This window comes from Merops nubicus, unplaced genomic scaffold, assembly GCF_000691845.1.
Source record: "Merops nubicus isolate BGI_N331 unplaced genomic scaffold, ASM69184v1 scaffold12458, whole genome shotgun sequence".
Taxonomy (NCBI): Eukaryota; Metazoa; Chordata; class Aves; order Coraciiformes; family Meropidae; genus Merops; species Merops nubicus.
The window spans coordinates 26,038-47,929 of NW_008623750.1; the positions used below are offsets into that span (position 1 = coordinate 26,038).

The 21,892-nt window shown below is 37.7% G+C and overlaps 1 protein-coding gene across 1 annotated transcript in view; it reads right to left on the reverse strand.

Annotated features, from left to right (window-relative positions):
- Window positions 1-504: 504 nt before the first annotated feature.
- The window catches only part of LOC103777625 (neuron navigator 3-like), a 55,722-nt gene continuing 34,334 nt past the window's right edge, over window positions 505-21,892 (reverse strand). Inside the window, exons 5-7 of the mRNA XM_008945183.1 lie at window positions 10,955-11,023; window positions 8,127-8,266; window positions 505-1,544 (exon numbers count right to left, since the gene is read on the reverse strand). Coding sequence (XP_008943431.1) covers window positions 505-1,544; window positions 8,127-8,266; window positions 10,955-11,023 — 1,249 coding nt within the window. The remainder of the gene's footprint in view (window positions 1,545-8,126; window positions 8,267-10,954; window positions 11,024-21,892) is intronic.

Genomic DNA, 21,892 nt, shown 5'->3' on the forward strand with positions numbered 1-21,892 from the left:
CAAAATGTTGAAATATTTTTGAATATTTGCAAAAGTTTGTTTCCTGTAATATCCTACTAGTACTGTTACATACCTCAACAGTTTATGTGAGGATTTTTTAATAGAACAGTGTATTTTAAGCAAATATTATTGAATATCAGCAAATAAATGTTGGGGTTCTTAAACTGCAAACAAGAATATTCATACTAGAAACTTGACTCAGCTGTGACCTTTCAAAAGCAGCATAGGGAATGTGTCATGTGATTTGTATTTCTAATCAAAACATCCTGAATTCTAAATGGCAAATATTTGCAGTGGATTGCTTTTGTACAAGGTAGACACTCAGAGTTCTTGGAAGAAATTGTTCATACAGTACCATTAGTAAAAAAATACTGTTATGAAAACATGCATGATGCTGTGACAGAAACTGGGAGCTAAGAAACATAACTTGTGATCCACCATTACTCTATCCATTTTAGCTCTCTTTTCTAAATGGTAACACAAACCCAATTTCCCTTTGTGCCCTTACCTATAGATGAAAGGAGCTACTGTGGCAGTGTTGGGGTGACTGTATTGCTGTTGCTGTGGAAGCTGGACGACACCATTTCCCGTGCCTTGGGCACTGCTTGCAGCCATTGAGGCTGACAGAGCTGTGGAGGACCCTGGGGTGACAGCTGTGCTTGGTTCTTTCCCTTCAGAAGAAGCCAGACCAGAGGAAGGAGAAGCCTTCTCGCTAAGCTGAGATTTTGGTGTTGATTGGGACTGGTTTCCTTTTGTAGTCCTCAGTTTCTCAACCTCCTTACTTCCTGTGCATGCAGGTGAAGTGCTCTGCTTTGCTGTTGGCACCTTTGATCCAGGTTTTGGGATCCCACTAGAGGACGGTATTAAACTTTCCTTCTTGGCTGCTGTCGCCTTGCTTCCCTTTGGGATTAAGCTTGCAATTTTTGAGCTCTTCTTCGTAGATGTTTCAGTGACTGCGTCCTTCTCTTCCTTGACTGTTTTCTCAGTGCAAACTTTGTTTTTGTCCCTGTTCTTTTCCTCTTTGTCCTTTGGCTGTAGCAAAGACTTTTTATTGCTGAGATTTTTGCTTCCAGCTTTCGGTGGGGTTAACTTCGGTGATACTTTAGGACTGCTACTTGTGGAGCCGCCGCTGTTCACCCCACCGCTTAAGACATCCGCTTCACCACACTCTGAAAAGGTGTCATCCTCTCTCCCACTGTCACTGGGTCCTGAGCTCAGCGACAAAGGAGGTCTCAGAGCAGTTCTAGCATTAACCAGCTTGAATTTTTCCAGCATAGATTTTTGTCCAGATGAAGGGGGCTTCACAACTTCAGAAGGGGGTGGCTTGAGCCTGTCTGAGGATGGAGTAGGGGAGGTTGCAGGACTTGGCTGCTTCACGGACAGCATGGTAGAGGTTGCACTGTGTTTGACATTCATGGATTTGCTGCGCCAAGGTTTGCTGGCACTTGGAGAGGGTATGGCAGAGACCTGCTGCTGCCCGGTGCTGGTGGGATGCTGCACATTTCCATTCATGCCTGCAGATGGGTGAGGGCCTTTTGGTGAATCTGCATAAAAACCAGAAAACACCATAATGGTACAGTTATACTCCCACTTCCTGCTTGAAGATGATACCATACTCCTCTAGCATTTAAAACACATTTACAAGTGAACTATAATAAACATAATTTACATGTGTACGGAACAAGGAAGATGCTAATCGTATTTTTCCCTCCCCATCCCCATCACAGTGTCGTCCAATATTTCTATGAGCTCAAGACAACCTTGGAAACACCTTCCTTGTAATCATTTCATTATGCAAATTAAACATTCCAATTTAAAGAATTTATCTTTAGTGAGTCACAGAGACACTCTTCCAGTCACATGCTAATAACAAAACACTGAGACATGGAAGAAAAAAGGATGCTACAATATCAGAAGTAAAGCAAAGCCAGAGGAAGATCATTTTGATGCTTAGTGAAATTAAAACGTGCTAGAAAATGAAGGCTTTGGGTAGGAGGAGGAGAAGGAGTGAGTAATAGTGAAATTAAATGGATATGATTAATATTCATAAAAGCAAAAAATGGCAGGTCATGATACTTTTTTTTTTTCGTTCTAAATACGGTTCACAGCCTTCAATAGCTGACTTCAGGAACTTATCCCAGCACACTTTCTTAGATGAGAAAAAATATATATATCTCAACAGTTTCACCAGTGTCACTACTTGAAAGTTACAGTGATATATCATCTACACGGGTCCAGCAACAACAGCTGTTTTGGGCCTGAAGCTCAGGCAGGCACAGAAGGCTCATTTATGTTGCTCTGATACCTCCACTGCAGTTACATTGTTCAGGAACTTCAGTGAATCTTTAGAATGAGTAAGAGTCCTGAAATAGTCAAACTATGTTAATTGACAACCATCATTTTCAAAAAAGTCATCTAGCATTATTAAGTAAAGCAGACCAATGCACAAAGGGGCTAAGCATCTGTATGAAGCTCAGACTCGTCAGACACATCGGAGGAAACACTATTACTCTGGAGCACCAGAGCAATGAAGTGGTAATGGCAGTCAAATACGTGGTAGAACACTATTTCAGCAGGTGACATACTTTCTCTTAGAGTAACTAAGACTTCTCATTCAGGATTGCCAGTGAATTAGGCATAAGCCTGCCTACAGTATATCGAATTGGTATATCAAGTCAGTACTACACGGAAGCCTATGACACATGCAATGCAAACACAGTTTATGTAATAGCAAAAAGAGTGCCTGAGGTGTTGCATACACACATGAAGCCAATGTCATGCCTTGGGGTCCTCCTGAATAATATAGATGAGGACATTAAGACATTTGTCCATTCAGCACAGAGTATGACGTTACGCATCATTTCTATTTTTGCAGTCTCAGTCCTAAGGCTTAAGGTAGGTTTAGACTTAGGTGGTTTAGACTACCCACCTGGAAGTCAGAAGGCCTCTAATACACATAGGGAAGGGAGAATTTTGAGCATCCTGAAACGGCAACTGTTTTTTCTTTAACAAGGAGAATGCAAACATCCAAAATTTACCTCTCTAAATAGTATTAAGTTCTAGTTTAACAATGAAAACAAAAAAAAAAAAAAAACACAAAAAACCATGAATGAAAGTAACATGACAGAAATGTAACAGCTTTTACCTGCTTAGCACTATTAACAACTGGACCCCAACAGGCCAATCATCTCCACCTTCAATAGATGATGCATAATTTCATCTACCCAGAGCTTTTTGTGTGTTCCTCAGGCTGATATGCAAACGCCACAGCACCAAATGAGCTCGGTCCACCTTCACAGCAGGTTTCAAGCAGCTCTGGTGTGTTCAATTACTAGGCAAGATGTTAACTGCTAAGGGGTTGCCTCAGAGTACTTTTGGAACAGGTGAGGTTACAGCTTATTCCCCAGGGTTTCGGTAGCACCACACACATGGAGTAGCTCTACTAGGCAGCAGTAGAGCTGATCCTTCCCTTGTGACCAAGGCAGGAATTATGGCTGGGCCCCTGCTATTTTCTGGTGAGCCTCAGATCCTGGAAGAGAGCCTGGGGCCAACAGCAGCTGTTGAAAATTACTGCAGCCCTCAGGCTTCCTTAATTTATACCAGGGATCAGGCCTGTGGCTGATAGCCCAGGACTGCGTGTGCACAAGGACCTTCTTGCACACGTTTTTCCTTGTACTAAGCTTGCCTTAATTACACAAGAGGATTAGAGTCTTTAGCTATCCCAACAGTTTTGCAGAACAATACACTGCAAGAATCTGCAAGGCTAATGCAGAATACATGTAACAATCTGTGAACAGTGGGATGCCACTACACTCTGTTGTATTAATTCTGTCGTATTTGTATGGCTTCAGGCTATTAGTTTTACTGGGAAAAAAAAGAAATCTGATTAAAAAGAAGAATGCATGCCTTGCCATATTTCCTCATCTACAATATCAAACTTATCTATGGTGTGGAGAAAAGAAGAGCATTTACTATTTCATCAACAGCTTGTTCTGCTACATATATAGGAAAAAAAAAAAACAACCACAGGTTCCTGGAACCACAGGTACTTATTTGATCCTTATGTCACAAACCATAAACAGCATCAAAAAATTACAGAGAACTTTAATTTGCCTTTAATCTTCATTTTAAAGTTTATCCTTCATGTTTCTGCTAGGAATGTGGAGTGCATGCTCTCAAGAAATAATGAGGACCTGTCTGTATGTTTCAAGATGTGGAATAAACAGATTTATTTCTCTCCCCAGCCCCAAGGCATCACCTGAAGCTGCACATCATTCATTGCTTTTTGCACACTTCATTGGATTTGTCGTTATCTGTTTATTACATGAAATCTGTCCCCACCTTGTGGCGATTTTGATGCAGAGCAAACCCACCCTGTAACAAACATTTCCTATATCTATAAACTAAATTTTACAAGAACACAGTATTCTGTTTAGGACCTAATCCCCTTATTGCTGATATGAATAACCAGCTTGTGCTGAAAACAATTTACATTCTGTTTGAGAGCTCAGTGCTTCAGAGCTCAGCCCAACCTGCATTGGGAACCCCTGCTGTTCAGCGCAAGAAGAAATTTCTACTAGAACCCAGCAAGATCATGACAAAAAAAAAAAAAAAAATGGGAATTTTCAAGTCCACTTTTCATAGGCTGTTGCCCAAATAAGGGACAAATGAGGGGCCCAAAATACAATCAGCCTCCTCCATCTTCTTATCTGTGACCTTTGGTGTGTTCTGTGCTGTGGGAGAAGACAAGACCTTTGTGACAACAGCTCCTCCTTTGCAGAATTTTTAGTCAGTTAGTAGAATATGAAAGAAGTACAAGGGATTTCTATGAGGATTCTTGGAAGAATAGGAGGTCTATCTGGTGAGATCAAAAGAATTCAGCTTGTTCAACAGCCCCTTTCCATCTGTCCATGAGGAAGTAACTACCCCTTGTCAGCACAGGAAGAGAACACCACCAAGGGTAACCAGCAAAATACTGGCACCAGAAGAAATGTAAACAAATTAGCTATAGTTATACATATCGCTCACAGATGAACAACAATTTACATCATCACGCAATGAAGTTCAAGGACAGAGTTTCTCAGAGTTGGTATGGGGAAAATAACCAAATACTGTTGAAACTGCATTTGGATAATACATGAACACTGTTTTATATTATTAAATTATACTGAAAAGCAGGCAATTAAACTCCGTGACATAAAGTCTCTTATCAGTGTTCAAATACAGTATTTCAAAGGTCTAAAGTATAAATATTTGTTATTAAAATTTGAATTAAAACATTATTTCCCTGCTGGACTCAAAATATATGTGGTATACACCTTAATGGCAATGTAGATAATTACTTTATTCAAATAGTTTCATTTGTATGGTTTTATTTTAATCTATTTTATTAAATCAGAAGGAGATAGATGTGATGTGACCTGGAAAACAGATATGCTCTTTGAAATCAATTCATAATCTTCAAAGTCCAGAAAAAAAAATAAAATCACCTGACTAATGCTCAGATCAGCTCACTAATGTTCCACAGATGAGTATCTGCTACTGGCGTGTTTATTGTTTTGATGTGTTCTCTGTTCCTGACTTAACCACAGATACACACAGTTACCTGTGTCACAGCAATAGATTGGGTCTGTGGGTGAAACCTGGGCTGTACTCAATAAAGAGCAAACCTGCATTTGGGCAAGGGGGCTAGGTTTCTTACTGGGTGAACTATTCCCTAATCGACATTCAAAGGAGAGAACATTAACAACACACTAAATAATGAAATACTAAATAAAAGGCCCACATCACATCATATTCTGGTTCACCTTCAGGTCTCCTTTAACTCTGACTACATATCTATTCCCCACTGTGAGTTGGAAAATGTGTTATGGAGGAATGGATTTCAAGTATTACTTATGAAAAGATTAAAAAAAAAAACCTTATGCAGTATATCTTTTCTGAGGTCTCCTTATAGCACACACAGAAAGGTATACAGCAGATATTAATGTATGAAAACTGGTCTGCTCTTGAGGAGGTCTAGAGGTCTCAACCTCATTTACGTAGTGCAAATCATCTCTGTTTCTGCTTCAGTTTATGCAGCCCTAAAGCAGAATTACAAGCTATAAACTATAAGATCAGTGTCTCAGAAATTGGAATATATGGACCATTCATTCAGTAGAAGCCATAAATTTATCTTACTCCAAGCATCTGCATCAGAAATAAATTTTGAAATATAAGCTTCATTATATCTGCTGCATTGTAAGGGAAAATCAGCTTTCACATGTTTAGTGACAGGTTTTTTTTTTCAAAGAGGTGTTTGTCATTATTACTATTACTATTGTGAGAATCGATGTTTGTTTAAAAACAAAATTCTTCAAAAAAAACTAGGTCACAGAACATCCTCAAATATAAAAAAAATAAAAATTCTACTTGGAAATTTCATAGTAATATTAAAAAAAAATCTCTTAGGGTGTTATTAAAAATATTACTTCACTATCCTTTCATTAACAGCAGTCATTTTCTCTAATTAATGTCTGCTTTATGCTCTAAACCAAACTTGTATTCAGCTTATATTCTGAGGTAAAAGCAATGTTCTGCCATCCGTTCTTCTGTTTCAAAAGAAAGGAAAAAGAGCAGACAGAAACATCACAAATTTAGTACTCTAGTTATGCAACATTACATTTTATATATCCTGTAAAATGAATTGAACGGTTATACACAAACAAAGCCACCCTTTATCCTCTTGCAAGTGATGACTTCACTAAAAACCTCATTAAGTTTCTTGTTCTCTGCTGTAAATAATCAAGAAAGTAAAGAAATCCACCATGCAAAAAGCCACACAATTGTGCAGTGCAATGCAAACTTCAGCAGTCAAAAGACAGTTTAATCATAGAATCATAGAATCCTTTAGGTTGGATTCCAAGATAAGAATATTAATATCTACAAGCATATCTCACCTGGAATCATTTCACTCTCACATATTTCAGTAGCACACTTAATGTCAGCATTATGAAGCAATTCTAAAACCTAAACTGCTGTACATACCTTCACTCAAGCAGCCACATCTCCTACTTCATAACTTCACTACTGTATTTGTGAACTATACAGTATCTGCTCAGTTTTCACTCTGATCTCTTCCTAGTCTTAGCCTGGATGTCTTGCCCTAAACAAGTCCTTGATGAAATAAATCCCACTATGGAACTATCTAAAACATTCAACCCTGACAGTAAAAATAAAGAAATAACTATTGAAAGGATGGTTTTATATCTTCAGATACAGCTAGGGGCAAAGTGTGTTCATCAGAATTTTGTAAAAAAAAATCTGGATAGCTGCCTGTTGCTTGGATGAAGAACATTCACTGCATACTTGTTCCTCCCACAGACCCCAAGGATGCAAATGGGTACTATGTATATTGTATCATTTTCAACTGTATTCTAACCCAAAGATATGAATAAAATGCTGTTCATTACACAAAGGGAGAAAGAAGGGGGAGAAGGGGCTGGATTAGTTACACAACTCAGAAAGCTCGAGTTTTACGTTATTCTTTCAGAGATAAAGTTTGAAGAGGCACATTTTCCAGGAAGGCAGTGTCCGGGTGGGAGAAACGGAAGGACACAGAGGACTCGGTTTGTTTCCATAAGGGAAGTTCATATTAAAAGGAGACAATAAAACAGGAACACTGAATTCAAATCCCTGCAAAATTTCATTCCATTTGACTTAATTTCTAATCCTCTATTCAGACTTATATACACATTAGGTAAGGTTCTGAAGGAATAGATGCATGTAATATTCTGATTCTTCTCCATTAGAGGCTAAGATGCAAAATCCCCTGGAAATTATGGCAGTCTTCCTTTGGGTATGAGTAAACCTGAATATGGACCAAGATTATAGGCACCCAATATGGATTAATTTTTACTTCAGAAGGTTAAATTTAATTATAACCTTTTCAAAATTTTCAGTTCTGAGCTTTAATCCCAACTCAACCAGAAGTCCTAATTCAGTGCCCTATCTCTACAGGTCTTCCATACCAAGTCCAAACATTATATTCACTTCTTTGATCCTTGTGGGTGGGTTCTTCTGGTGACTTTTTTTTTTCCCCTCTTGTGTGTTATGTAGAGTAAGCTTAGTAACTTTTCATCACTTACCTTTTTCATTTCCATTTGCATATTGTGGAGGCTTGTTTTTGTCAATGCTGTTAAAGCTCTGGCTTCTCCGATTTAAATTAGAAGCTCCCTGGACTTTGGTACTGCTGCCTGCAGCTGGCACCCTTGAGGGTCCTGGAAGCCTGAAATGGTATAATCAGAAATCACCTCATTTTATGTCAAGTCACATATAAAGGAGGTGGTAGGCAAATATCAGACCAGAATTTAAAACCAACAACTGAAAACAATGATTTCAGGTAAGCAACAATGAACAGGAGCATTCAAATAAGTTAGACTCCACAAACAGAAGGAAAAGCTTATCCTTACACACACAAAAGGGAAAAAGATGCTTTCCAGAGTCACAAGACATATAAGAAGATGCTTTGCATTTGCTGTTAACATTGCTAAAACAGATTCACCTTAACAAATCATTTAAGTGCAATATCAATTTTTATTTATAAGCTTTTATATGTAAGCACAACAGTAGATAGTTGAGAATTGTTTTGTATCTTTCACTCTAGTAAATGTTTCACAGGTGTGTTTGGCATAAAAACTGGCTTCTTAAGTTATATTTGGTTATTTTTCAGAGGCCTATTGGCTAAAGCACTTCCACCTTACTGTTTTAAATGAAAAATATTGAAAATACATATTTTAACTAAATGCTACATATGCACATATACGTTTTAGAGGGTATATAATGTAGACTATACAGTGCATTTGTTAGTGTTTGCTGCCACCATCTGAACCTTACTGTGTGGCTATGCTAAGGAAAAAAGTATAAACTGCTGCTGTCCCTGGCGTGTGTAATCTTGTACCTTCTTTCTGTCTGAATCTGTTTTCTGATGTAAGATTCTGCAGTACCTGCTTAATTCAAACTTTCTGCAGCATCTTTTGGAGCACCCCCACTCTTTTCCAGTTTTGTTTTCTGATAGATGAAATGAAATGTTCAAACCAGCAACAGGCTTTTGCCATAGGAGAAGATTATCCCCCTTCTGTTTCTCACTTATTGGATTGATAAGATTGATTATTTTAATAGTGGCAATACAAATTACACCTGAGTTATTGAATTCTGTTAGTTTCACCAGATTATGAAAGAGCAGCATCAGAAGGGAGAAAAAAAAAAAAAAAAAATCACATTACAAAGGATTACAAAACATAATTTCTTCCAAACTTTGTTGTTGTTGTTTAACACGCTGGTATATATAGAAATGTTCAAACCATTTTATTTTCATTAGTGAACATATGTAAACAGCTACATGTTCTCTTCCTTTACCAATTTAAGCCTCAGAGAGCTAATCCATTAGTTATTTTTATGGCTCATTCTGGCCGCCAGCCTGCCCTGCTCGTCTCTGTGCCGAGCCCAGAGCAGACTGTCTCTGCTCTGCAGCTGTATGCATGCTAACCTTTACTGTGACCCATGAATTCGAGTGATCTTCTGTTCCCTGAAGAATGCACTAAAACAAACTTAAAAATCCATTTGCTTCTTTTCATTACCCTAATTTGACAGGCAGTAAGAGCCCTTAGATCGTTTGTCAAAGGTAATGAAAAAAGCAATGAGAAGACATGTGCAACACTGGAAACTCATCTGTTCAGTTAAAATATAAAATAGTTCTGCATATATTCTGCATGCCAGAATTCGAGAACGTGCCACAGTAAGCACATTATACATGAGGTCATTTGCTCTACACACTTTCCACTTTACCTCATTTGCTGTCTTTTTTAATTGAATTCAGGTTATAAATTGCTCTTCCAGAATCATGTTAAGCAGCTAAGGAAATGCAAAGAGGAGAATACAAATAAGGGACAAGTCACATACCTCTGAACAGGCTTCGGAAACACTGCCACAGATTTAAAGTATTAGACAATAAGACTGTTAACCCCGACATGTTGAATGTAGACAAGACAGGAGCATCAGCAATAAGGAAAATTGAAGACCTGTAAATGTGCAGGTGCAAAGCAACTGGACCGTGGTATAGCTCATCCCAAGCTATCACCAGCAACTCAAATTGTGTTAGTGCGCTGTACTGCAAAATGCAATCTTTATTGTAGATTATGCAATTAAAAGTTCATTGTTCTCACCAATGAACTCTACAGAAAAGGTATAATTAATGAACACATTAATTATGCCCCCCCCCAAGAAAAGAAAAAAAAAAAAGAAAAAGCTAGAAACAAGAGTAAGCTTTAGATCTCAGTTTCTTTCTTCTGCAATCTGACTTGTAGATTTTAGTGCTCATGGAAATGATAAACTAAAAGTACTGATGAAATCTGAAACAGGTCAGCTCCTACACACAGCTCTGTCAAATTCACTGCCAAAACAAAGCACTTCATTAGTGGTGACTATGTGCAGGCTACTCTTGACAGAGCAGAAGTCCTGCAAGTGGTGCATTTTTCTGCTCTATTTTGCTTCTGAGTGACCTTGTCTCTGTAAAGTGAACCTTGCAGGTGGGTTTGCAATACATGCAAAGCATCTAGTGGAAATAGGGATGGTCTCCCAAACTTCTTTTCACTCATGACTAAGGTAAGGATTTGAGCCAGAGAGTAGAGAGAGCACTAAAATCACCAACTAATCCTTCACATCCAATACTTTACATGCAGGGTACAAAGATGCAGGATACATAACAACCAGAAATATTGCTAATATACAGTACAAATCAGCTCCTTCCAGTCCATACAAGGCTTTCCTGTGGCAAAGCTCATTGTTGCAAAGCTTGCACACATAGCATAAATACACATTGATTAATGTCTGCTTATGTCCAAAGGATAAAATATCAATGGGCATATACTTGCTTGAGTATCACTAACAAGCAATAAATTAGAGATATTTAACTGACCTAGAAGTCTTTTTTTGACTGGTTGCAATTCCACTGTGATTAGACTGAGTTGCATATCTGGCTGTGAGACTGTATGAGAAGAAACAGAGAAATTGAATTAAAGAATTTCTTTGAACATGTACAGAAAGAACACACCAGCAAACTATGAGTTAATGAATGTAAATTGAACATGGATAGTAAACACAAATTAACTGGCAAAAATATGAAATAATGCAAACACACGGATTTCCATGAGAGATGCAATGTACAGATTATGAAATAATGGAAACTATTGTAACTTGTCTCATTTGCTAGAAATTATCTTAGGAAAATACAATGTGGGCAGATTTCCACAGTGAGTGAATTGTTCAAGTCTAGCTCAAGTCACACATAATCCACCTCAAAACTTTGTGCCTTTTTTTTTTTTCATCCACAAAAAGTACTAAGCACAAATATACACCTACTAGCTTCTCCAGCAACCTGCCTGGGTTCAAAATCTGGCAGTTGGAAGCAAATTTGGTATAGCAGATCCAATGTGAACTCAGAAAAATTCCCACTTTAAAATGATGATCCTCCTGACAATAGAACTATATGGGATAACTAGCCCATCATAATTTTCACTGCTGTTACAGCAGCACAGGTCATGTGATGTATTGCCCAGGCAATGAATCAGAGTCTTCATCAGGAAAGCCCTGATATGTGCTTATAATCAGTGCTATGTTCCATAGGAAAATGCACCTTTATCTATCAAGGTACCCGAGCAGTGTTTCTGCAGCAGAAGGTATGCTGTGCTACAGGGTTAAAAAATGTACGTTCCTTTTGACACCCAACAATGCGTTATTACTAAACAGCAAATTTATGCCTCTATTCTTTCAGACATTTGCATAGGAGATATGTCAAATGTGAGGCCAAGGTAAGGCCTTCTGCCAGACAATTTCAGTCACTATAACAGACAGGTGCATCCTTTGGGATCCACACAGCCTAAGGATATGGACAGGTGCCAAAGCTAGGTGCAATCACAACACCACATTCCCTGCATTATTAAGGAAGTGAGGGAGAACAGAGTAAGCAGAAACTCTGATAGTCACAGATGGTTTTTTTCCTCTTACAGTTCTAGCAGTTCTTCTGAGTAACAGCAGATTAGAGCACTGTGGCATGCTCTAGTCCCAGATTTATAGACGGGCAGCACTTACAAGGGATATTTGATGGTATCGAGTCTACCAGAAAAGTGTTAAGCAATTTCTGCTAGTCCACTGAAGCAGACAGCCATCAGATGGGAGAAGACCTAAAGGGAGAAAGGTCATCCCATACTGGCACAGCAGTCCTGCAAAAGGCCCAGGGAAAGGCACAAATCAAAGCACAATGTGAGGCTTGAATGGGATACACAATTATCGTTAGTTTACCAAACTAAACTCCAACATGGGGCTGAACATTGTCTCTGTGCCTAACAATTACAAATAGTCCATATGCACAGGACAAATATACAAAAAGGAGAGTACTTCAGTCTTAAGAGGAAAAGGGAATCATTCTACATAAAAAATCAGCATTCAATTCTCTAACATATATCTTCACATTAATGCTGACAAAGTGCTCTTTTATACGACCGTAGATTCTGTGGGAATTGTAATAAATTATAATTACAGTTTATATATTTTTATCTATCTAGTCATCAGTATATTGCATTATATTTCACTTACAGATATCTTCCTTAATAATATCTGGACACAGGATGCAAAGGCAACATGGAATGTTTTGCTGAAGGTGCTAGATTTGTGCTGACAAAATAGCCGGGTTTTTATAAGATCTTCCACTCATGTTTTTTGACAATGTATTTAAAATGAAGGAATATAGAAATGGTTAGCTGATTATCTACGTTGAATAAACTAGGTTTGTGAGAAAAATGGTATGTCAAATAAAACCTTAGTACACTGATGTTGTAAAAGGTAAAATGATACACACTGCAACCAACAGGGACAGTGAGCTGGAAAAACAGAGTGAATAGGATGCATCTTAACCACTGGCTGAAAAAGGCTGGAGGCCCTGCATAGCACAGCTTTTCTGATTCACACAACACAACTCCAAAGTAGCTGGAAACATCAAATAACTTAATCTCAGTGATGTTGCTTAGTTGTTGATAAGGTAGCCCACAGACAAATGGGAGTCTGTTTTTGTTTAATTTTATTTTCTACATGAAGCACCTATTTGAAAGTGCTTGCTAGAATGCTTTCCTTCCATACTTATTACTTGTGACTCTATCCACTAGCAAATTCATGAAATGCCAGCCTACAGACAGCTTTTAAACTTTTCAAAGAGGCTTGAAAAGCATTGATGGATGTGTCATCAGTAAAGCATCATTTCCACTATGACTGAGTAAATTTATTTTCTAAAGTAATGTGACAAATGAAAGGGAAAAAGATAACTTTAACAGCTCATAAACCAGGTGCATCGAGTTCCTAATGACTTTAGGTTTTCCTTCTCAGTTAGCACTGGAGACTCTGGACCCATTAAAGTTTTGTACAGATGCCCGTTCCCCAGCTACTGGCTCCACTATTGCAGATGAGAACTGCAACACATCTAAAGTCTAGCCACTCTTCTAAACATATAAACAAATATGTACCTGCTGCCCTTCATCCTACCAGAAAATTGTTTGTGGGTAACATCTGGCAACCAGGAAAATAAAACTCTTTCACTTAAAACAGCCATTTTTTATGCTTGGAGACTGAGTCACAGAAATGTTTAATAAATATGTGCCTTCATTACAGCAGAAAATGCGCATTAACAAAACAGACAGTAAAAGTTTAACACTCCGGCATTTGGGACAAGGAAGGGTTTATTTGTGAAAGGATAGGAAAGAGGGATTTCGAAAGCTTCTAGTTTTCAGCTGCCTGCTCACAAGACCCGTTCCACTGCCACAATACTCCCACTAGCAGTCTCCCCCAAGATGGCAACAGCTTTGATTCCTCAGAGGAACCACAGCAGTCACCTAAAAAGCCCAGCCACAGTACATTGGCAGGAAAGGGACACAGGAACTACAAAGGAGACCAAACTCGACTGCAGAGCCAGCAGGAAACCCTGCTGCTCCCGCAGCTACAGCCCTGTTATCACAGTCCTCAGGACAACTGCATCACGAGACCTAGGCCAGGAACAGGCCTCTGACACAATGCTTAGCTCCCCCCTCCCACCTAATACATAGGGGAAGTGAAGGCAGGTGCTCTGGGTTAAGCAAATGCTCAAAAGAAGTAAGGTGCTTCAAACACATTTAATCCAAAATCCTTAGGAAAAAAAATGGACTCTTCAAACTGGTTTCCAGGTGGAAATGAAGCCCCCATCTTTTCTGTCACAAACCACAGAAACACTAGCCGACACAGCAGATACGAGACAGTGACACTGGGTAATTCCTGTTGTTGGTCCCTTGGTTAAATGCCCTGAGAAAATGGAATCAACTGGCTGAGACTGCACAGAAAGGCAGTTAAACACAGAGGTAGCTGGGATAGTACTGAGAAAGAACCTGCAGAGATGTTAAGGATTGACCAGCCCCTGAGGTGCTGACGGGGAACATCACAGCTGCACTACAGCCATGCTGGTTGCAGGAACCTGGGCTCTGTGCTGGACCACGTGGCCGTAGAGCACAGCCAGTTGCGCCGGGGAGCTATGCACCCTGCTCCACTGAGACAGAGAGCTGTGGGGGGCCATGCAGCTGCAGGCTGGATAGAGGGCTTCAGAGATGGTCCTCTAAGGTGCAGAGAAACCCAGGAAGTCAATATATGTTACAATGCTAAAGGTTCTTAAATGCCCTCCCACTGAAAGTGAAGTGAAATATTCAGCTGAAATGGGCAAATAAGAACAAAGACGATGAAGAAGGAAGGCAAGGGACTACTCAAAACCAGACTAAACTGCCAGAAAGTCTGTCTTGCTGCTATACAAATAACACGGTGTATTAGGAAAGAAGCAGCTCCTTGGAAGTGTGTATACCACATAAAGCTGAAGGATTGAGCTCCTATAAACCTGGATACAGAGCATGAATCAAGCTGAAGTATTTTAATCTCTTTCTTCAAAAGGTAACCCATGCAGCGTCACACTGAATACCATCTACTTTTTATTAACAAACTTTCAAAAGATCAAAGGGATCATGTTACATCACACTGTCATTTTCCTATAATGTTAAGAGTCACACGGTGGTTCTAAAATGCCAGCTGTGTGATCTGTTAATATTAGACAAAAGGAAAAGGGGTTTGTAGTATGTAATCAAAGTCTTTACCTTACTGGCATACTTGAATTTTAATATGCTGTTGGTCTTACCCAGTGCTTTTACATCACTGAGGTGACTGCACTCCAGAACTGTTCAAGACTTTTGTAATATAAAAGCTCCCTGATAAAAAATTAGTTTGAAAAAAACACATGTAAAAATTTCCCGAGAGGATCTTGATTGGGTTATACAATTTTTTTTCCTTTCTTAAATTTCGTTTTTAAAACAAGATGCTTGGCTGTATAATTCTCATCAGCCTGCCTGGAAAACAGCACAATCAATAATATTTTAAGGTCCACCTGACTCCAAATCCCAAATGTGTCTGGAGAGGTGCCACAGGAAACAAGTTTCCAGGCTTCTCACCATACCGAACAGTCTGGGCAGGTAAAAGATCCCTGATTCCTCAAATGGACAGCCAAGGAACACTGAGAAGGAAACAAAAAAACCCCTGAATTTTCCCCCAAACAATATTTTAAAGACTTTTCTTTTGCATTGTGAGCCCAGTCTTGATGAATATACTTCTATCTACATATATGCATCTATCAATCTTCATATATATATAAAATGTCATTCATTTATATATAAATGTTATACATGTATGTATATTTTCTAGATATATATTTTTTTTTTAAATTGTATTTTATAGATGTATCTAACACAGTAACACATATGTATCTTTTCATTCACAAGAGGAACTGTCTATGGCTAAGGCAGTTCTACCTCATACCGTGTCATCTGTTCCATATTAGGTGGACATTTCTCCTTTCCACTCTTTGAACTTCTGCCATCTTATACAAGAAGTCTGGCTCCAAGTGATTCAGGCTTGGAGGTACAAGTAAAATTGTGTTTTCAATATTTTCCTCTTTTCACAGCTTATAAACCAAAATACACATAACCCAGTTTTGTAAGAATATGCAAAACTTGCAGAACATGTTGACTTGTAATAAGAACAAAACGTCTGCCACAGTGATCATACCTTTCCCACCCTGGTCCCAGTATTTGTAGCACAGGTATTTTGTGGAATTTAATGAAAGAATATATGAATCACAACATCAGAGAAACAAAGAGGATATCAACAAAGTAATAAATGTGCTACTTAGATGCTGTGCTAAACCTGACCTGTAGCTCAGCTAAAATAAGGCCATAGTTTAAAACCCACTAATTTCTCTGAATAAGTGGATAACAGTGTGCTGCTAGAACTAGGACTAGGCCCTTAGAGACCAATCATACCTTTTAAGACCTTATCTCCATACCATTTGTGATCTTGCACTAGAGCAAAATTATATCAGATTTTCTGCACAGAAAGGTATGCCAATATTCTGTCTCACAGTTTGATAAAATAAGACTATAACAAAGTCCTCTCCTAGAGGAAATGAACGATGAGGCGCCATAAAGCCTGAGGCTGTCACTTCTATCCTCTTTGTCTCTTGAACCTTTCCACAGATTTCCACAAAATCCACATTAATCAACAGATCCTATAGTATGGTTGCGATTGTTATAAACCTGCATCAGCCAATTATCACATAGTTAAGTGTGCTTTTATTGGAAGTATTACAGTACATTTCTGTAAGCATTTTGTTTAATCTCACTGAGTCTAAAATAGTATATGCAATATGAAGAAATTAAAAAAGAGTCTACCATCATTTCAGCTATATTCCCACAAGCATTTTCAAAAAACCAGGCCAAACTACAAATGTATATATAAGTGATTTTTCAAAGCTGCTAATTTATCTCTTGTAAGGGTGGTCAATTTTAAATATAGCAAGAACTCAATTTTTAATTTTAATTTAATCCATTTTCTATGGGCAATAATTGTCATAAACAGCGCTGCCTGTGTTTCTTTGGAAGGGTATGGATTTATAATTTTTCTTTGTCATCTTCTCCGTAGCAACTGCAATGTGCAATGATATTTCTTTAACTGATATCCGCAAAATAATACGTAGAAAATCACATTTGCTGCACAGTCTGTGAAAATATTAAGAGATAAATGTTGATATAAAGGACTAACAGTAGTAAAGAAAGCAGCAGGACAAATATAAAACTATGACTTATATGAATGCAAGAATGCAAGGAAAAGACTGTCACATTGCTGTGAAGGTATCTATTCAGGAATAAATAGGAATAAGGAAAGAACATTTTGCTTCAGAACAGGTAAGAAAATTAAACACAGGACAAAAGAAGGAATGAAGAACACCAATTCAAAATCCCATTGCACCTCACATTTATTTAAATTTCATTTGCCATATGAACAAAATTATAGGCAACCTCAAATGTTTGCAAGACACCAGAATTAAAAAAGGTGGCAGGCCCGGGGAAGGAAAAAATGCATGGTCACAGTTGCATAAGATCTCATTTTCAGAGAATGAGAAGAATTAAGGAATCTTTATGGAGACTGAGGGTAGAGCAACAAAGAATGTCTGGAGGGAAAACAGCTACATCACAAAGCTTCTATTCCTTCACAGGGAAATATATGAAAAGTGGGATTCAAATGCTACAAGGATGAATAGAACACTTCCCATTAAACTCTACATGATCTGAATTAGCAACAGTGAAAATCATGGACCAGGTGCATAAAAACTGAAATATAAAAAGTATTGAATAGGAGGGGAGACAAGTGCCAGAAAATAAGAACAGCTGAAATGCACTGAAAGAGAATCATCACTAAAGTGAATTAAAATACCGTATAAGCATACAACAAGAAAGGATGACAGTTGCATTTTGAAAGGCAAAAAGAAAAGGAAGCAAAGAAAGAAATACAATTCTTGAGCAGATGACAGGGGTAATTTATAAACAGGAGAACTCAGTGTAACCAAATGTCACAGATTCCTAAAGAAAATATTTGGACAAATATCAGGTACTTTGCAGAGAGGAAAAACTGTAGAATGTACTAAATAACACACAAGGGCAGGTACCCACTAGTAAATGACAAGTTTTTCAGGATCCAGACCACAGAATTATGTAAGAAGGTAAAAGATATAAGCAGTTTCTGAACGTATGGTAGGGAAGTGGTTAAACAGGAGATGAAAAGTTAAAAAAAAATCTTAAAAACTATTGAGAGGCCATAAAATACTACATAATTTACATTTTTATATTTTCTATCTAGTAGGTGCTATATTATTGCTATAGAAAAGATGAGTTGTTTTAGAAACTGAAAGTCTGCTTTGAAATTTTTTCTCCTTATTTTAAGCTTAAGAACTATTATTAGATACCTTTGTATCTTCTTATCTTAGAGAGGATGAGCTACAGTGAAGTATGTAACAAATACATTCTTGTTATTGCATTGTTCTGCCTTCTCTGTGTGAAGGTTATTAGAAAGGTTAGTCATTTCCTGTCATCAAAAAATATGGAATTTCTAAGTCTCTCAAACAAATCAGAAGTATGTATTATGAAACTTCAAATAGTGCTGATGCATTTTTGCATGCTATTTCAAAATATAGCCATTAAGGTGAATTTTAGGGGGAAAAAAATTGCTAATGAAACTACGGTAGTAATATTAACATATAGGAACCAATGAAACTGTGTTTTACAACTTTCTCTTGGTATATCACATCTGTAGCCCAGAAAACTCCCAAAACTGCATTAATTCCCAGCATGTGATGACACATATCAAGTATGTAAATTAATTTCATAGCTATGTGTGGTAAACAAATATATAGTGCCTATTACAGGCACTAATCTATTCTCTATTTCAGGCAACTCAGCATTATTAAAAATAGTCTATTTGCTTAGGTAATGATTTAATTGGTACACGTTATGTTTAAAAGGTACCATATATTTTAGTTACTTTGACTTCAGGACAATGAAGATGAAGATGAAGGAACTTCCTGAAGTTCCTTTCATTGAGAAACATGAGGACTCTTATGATTGTGTCTTTGAGTAGAACAAAATGGGGTCAAAGCTGTTTTTTGAGATAGAAAGATAGCTCAGTTCAAGTAAAATTAAATCCCTAAGGTCCATTTGAAGGTCAGCTGCAGACCTTGGTACAATCACATTGAGCTATTCATTCTGCATTATCTCCCAGAAGCATAAAAATACATCAAATTACACTAATAATTTGTATGCTTAGTTCCCTACTGGAAAACAGAGGACACAAAGAAGAAATAAAGCTTTTCCTAGTTTTCCTTCTTTGCAGTCATTAGATAATGATTCTGTAGTGGGAAGAGTGGGACTAACCTACCTGTCTCACTTCACTACAACTGAGTGACTAGAAATCACAAGAGCTAAGGACAGTGAAGAGACTTGGTTCATTGCTTTCACTGCCATTAGCCAAGGAAGACACAAGACTATATACATACACCCCATTTTTTAGCCCATGTCAGGGCAATGCACACGGTATAGACTGTTAAGGTTATATTTTAAAACTTGAAAGCACAGAAACAACAGCCTTTTTCTAAACTGAGAGTGGAGTAACCAAGACTGTCATACAGATTGCCAGTATTCTGGCATGGATCTATTTAAATTCATGAACCTAACCACTACATTTGCATTACTGTATTTCACACAGCACAAGCTGTGTGTCTAATATATTTCATTTTTCCCTCAGTATTTCTGAGCAGGATGCAACATGAAACCCAGTTCCTTGCAGTAGTTATATATGCAACTGCCTGTAGAAACCAGCTACCTAACTTTGTTTATACGCCTAGGAAAACCAGGGTGCTCTTTTAATATAACATATTTAACAAAATCCATCTGGACCTCAAGCTGTGCTCATCATTCCCGTACGTGATAAAATAGTTTGTCCGTCTTGGGGAATTTTGCTGACAGCTTACTGAAACCAGTTACTGCCTAATCCATAAATGAGACAGAACTTCTTTCATCTACATGTGTTTTCTCTTAGTATCTGGGTGGTTGAAAGATCATCACTGCAGAAAGTTTAGATGTATTGCTGTGATAACGGAATCCACTAGCAAAGCGAAGCATAAAAATATAATGTAACCATTGTTGTCATCTATCTGTACTGACAGATATAAATAAGGCCACCAGCACTGTGCTTTTTTAACTAGATCTCAAAGCTGCAACAAAGTCATAAGTAAAGTCTCTACCTCACATTTTGAAGTATTCAATTTCCACAGTTAGTCATACAAGTATATAGGCAATTTTAGGATAAAAAAAAATCAGAAAATGTATCTAAAACAATTCTCTCCCTTAGGTTACCATTTATTACCACAGATTTTTCCACTATTTGTCTAAATAATTTTAAGAGTTTTTATACTTAGTGGTATGAAGTTATAAAACTTCCATAAATAAAGTATATTCTTTACAATGAAATTTTACTTACCAAAAATCAATTTCCTTCATTCTTTTTACGTTTCATTTAATTTGAAATGTTGCTCTCAGCCCTAGGATTAGATAGGCTAGTGAACTCTTTCACATGCAGAGACTTGTTCCCCTTCTGTGTGCACAATTTTCATAATTCTGAGCTTGGTTATGGACAGATTACATGGGATTAGGAATGTTAAAGTATTGCCACACTGACCAATTTTAGGTAACTTTGTTTGGAGCCTGCTGTAGAAAATTCATTATCCTTCTATGCAAACTTTACAACAAGAGGAGACAGAGGTACCTCCAGAAATCAATTTCGTTACATTCCTGATCTGTGTTTTCTCCTGTAGCAGACACTGATTACCTAGTCATCGAAGGAAAACTACCTCCTGAGTTAAGACTCCTGATGTCCCCATTTCTGCACAAATGTAATCCTGTCAGTCTCATGATATTCTGATTATAACTTTTCCCTAGGGCTTGTTTGTTTACCATTAAAAAAAACCCAAACAAACAAACAAAAAAACCAACAAAAACAACCAAGCACAAAACAAAACAACTGGCTATGAAAGCTGTAGAGTCTGAATACCATTTTCTGTGCCTGTTTCAGCTTTTGTTGACAGAGGGCCCAAACACTCTTTCACTGAAGCTGATAGTGAAGTAGGTTGACTTCAGTGGCATGTGGAACAGGCTCAGACCCAGTAATGATCACAGACATTATTCCCAATGCCATCATAACCTGGAAATCAGGTTGAGAATACCATCGTTGTCATCGTCATCATCATCATCAGGACCAGTCTGATGTTAAAGTCCAGTTAAATACGGAGACTGGGACACTAGCTCCTTACATATAAAGACAAAACTTCCTTGGTCTTCAGCAAGTCCTGAATGTTACCACTTCTGTACCCTGATGACCTTCTGTATGACTTCTCAGAGGTGTTTCCCTCTCTTATGTGTAATGTGTATTTCTCTCTGAAATGGTGGAGAACATCAACATTTCATACTTATGTAATCAAGCACACGCAATACCTTTTTACCTCCTAGGAAATCAAGTTAAAATTAAGCAATGTGCTTACTATAGCTTGTCTGGAAGCAACAATGAAGATAACTTTTCCAGTGGAACAATCTAAGCTGAAGTAGCAGAAATTCAGATGTTTCAAATACTTAAATTACAACATGAAATGTGATTGCTTACTGAACTTTTTAGAAAAGTACCAAGTCTATTAAAAACATCAACCTTTTTCAGTATAAATGTTTTGGTTTTGCTTCCATGTCCATACACATATAAACAGGTACATAAATGTATACAGTGCCTCAAAAAGACAGCTTTATTTCCCAGATATCTAATAAGGATGTGAGTCTTCAAGTAAAATAAAATACTCATAGGTATAAGAAGATAGTGTTCATAGTACTCTTGAAAATTTACTCAAATTAGGCTTGAGGAGTTTTGCCAT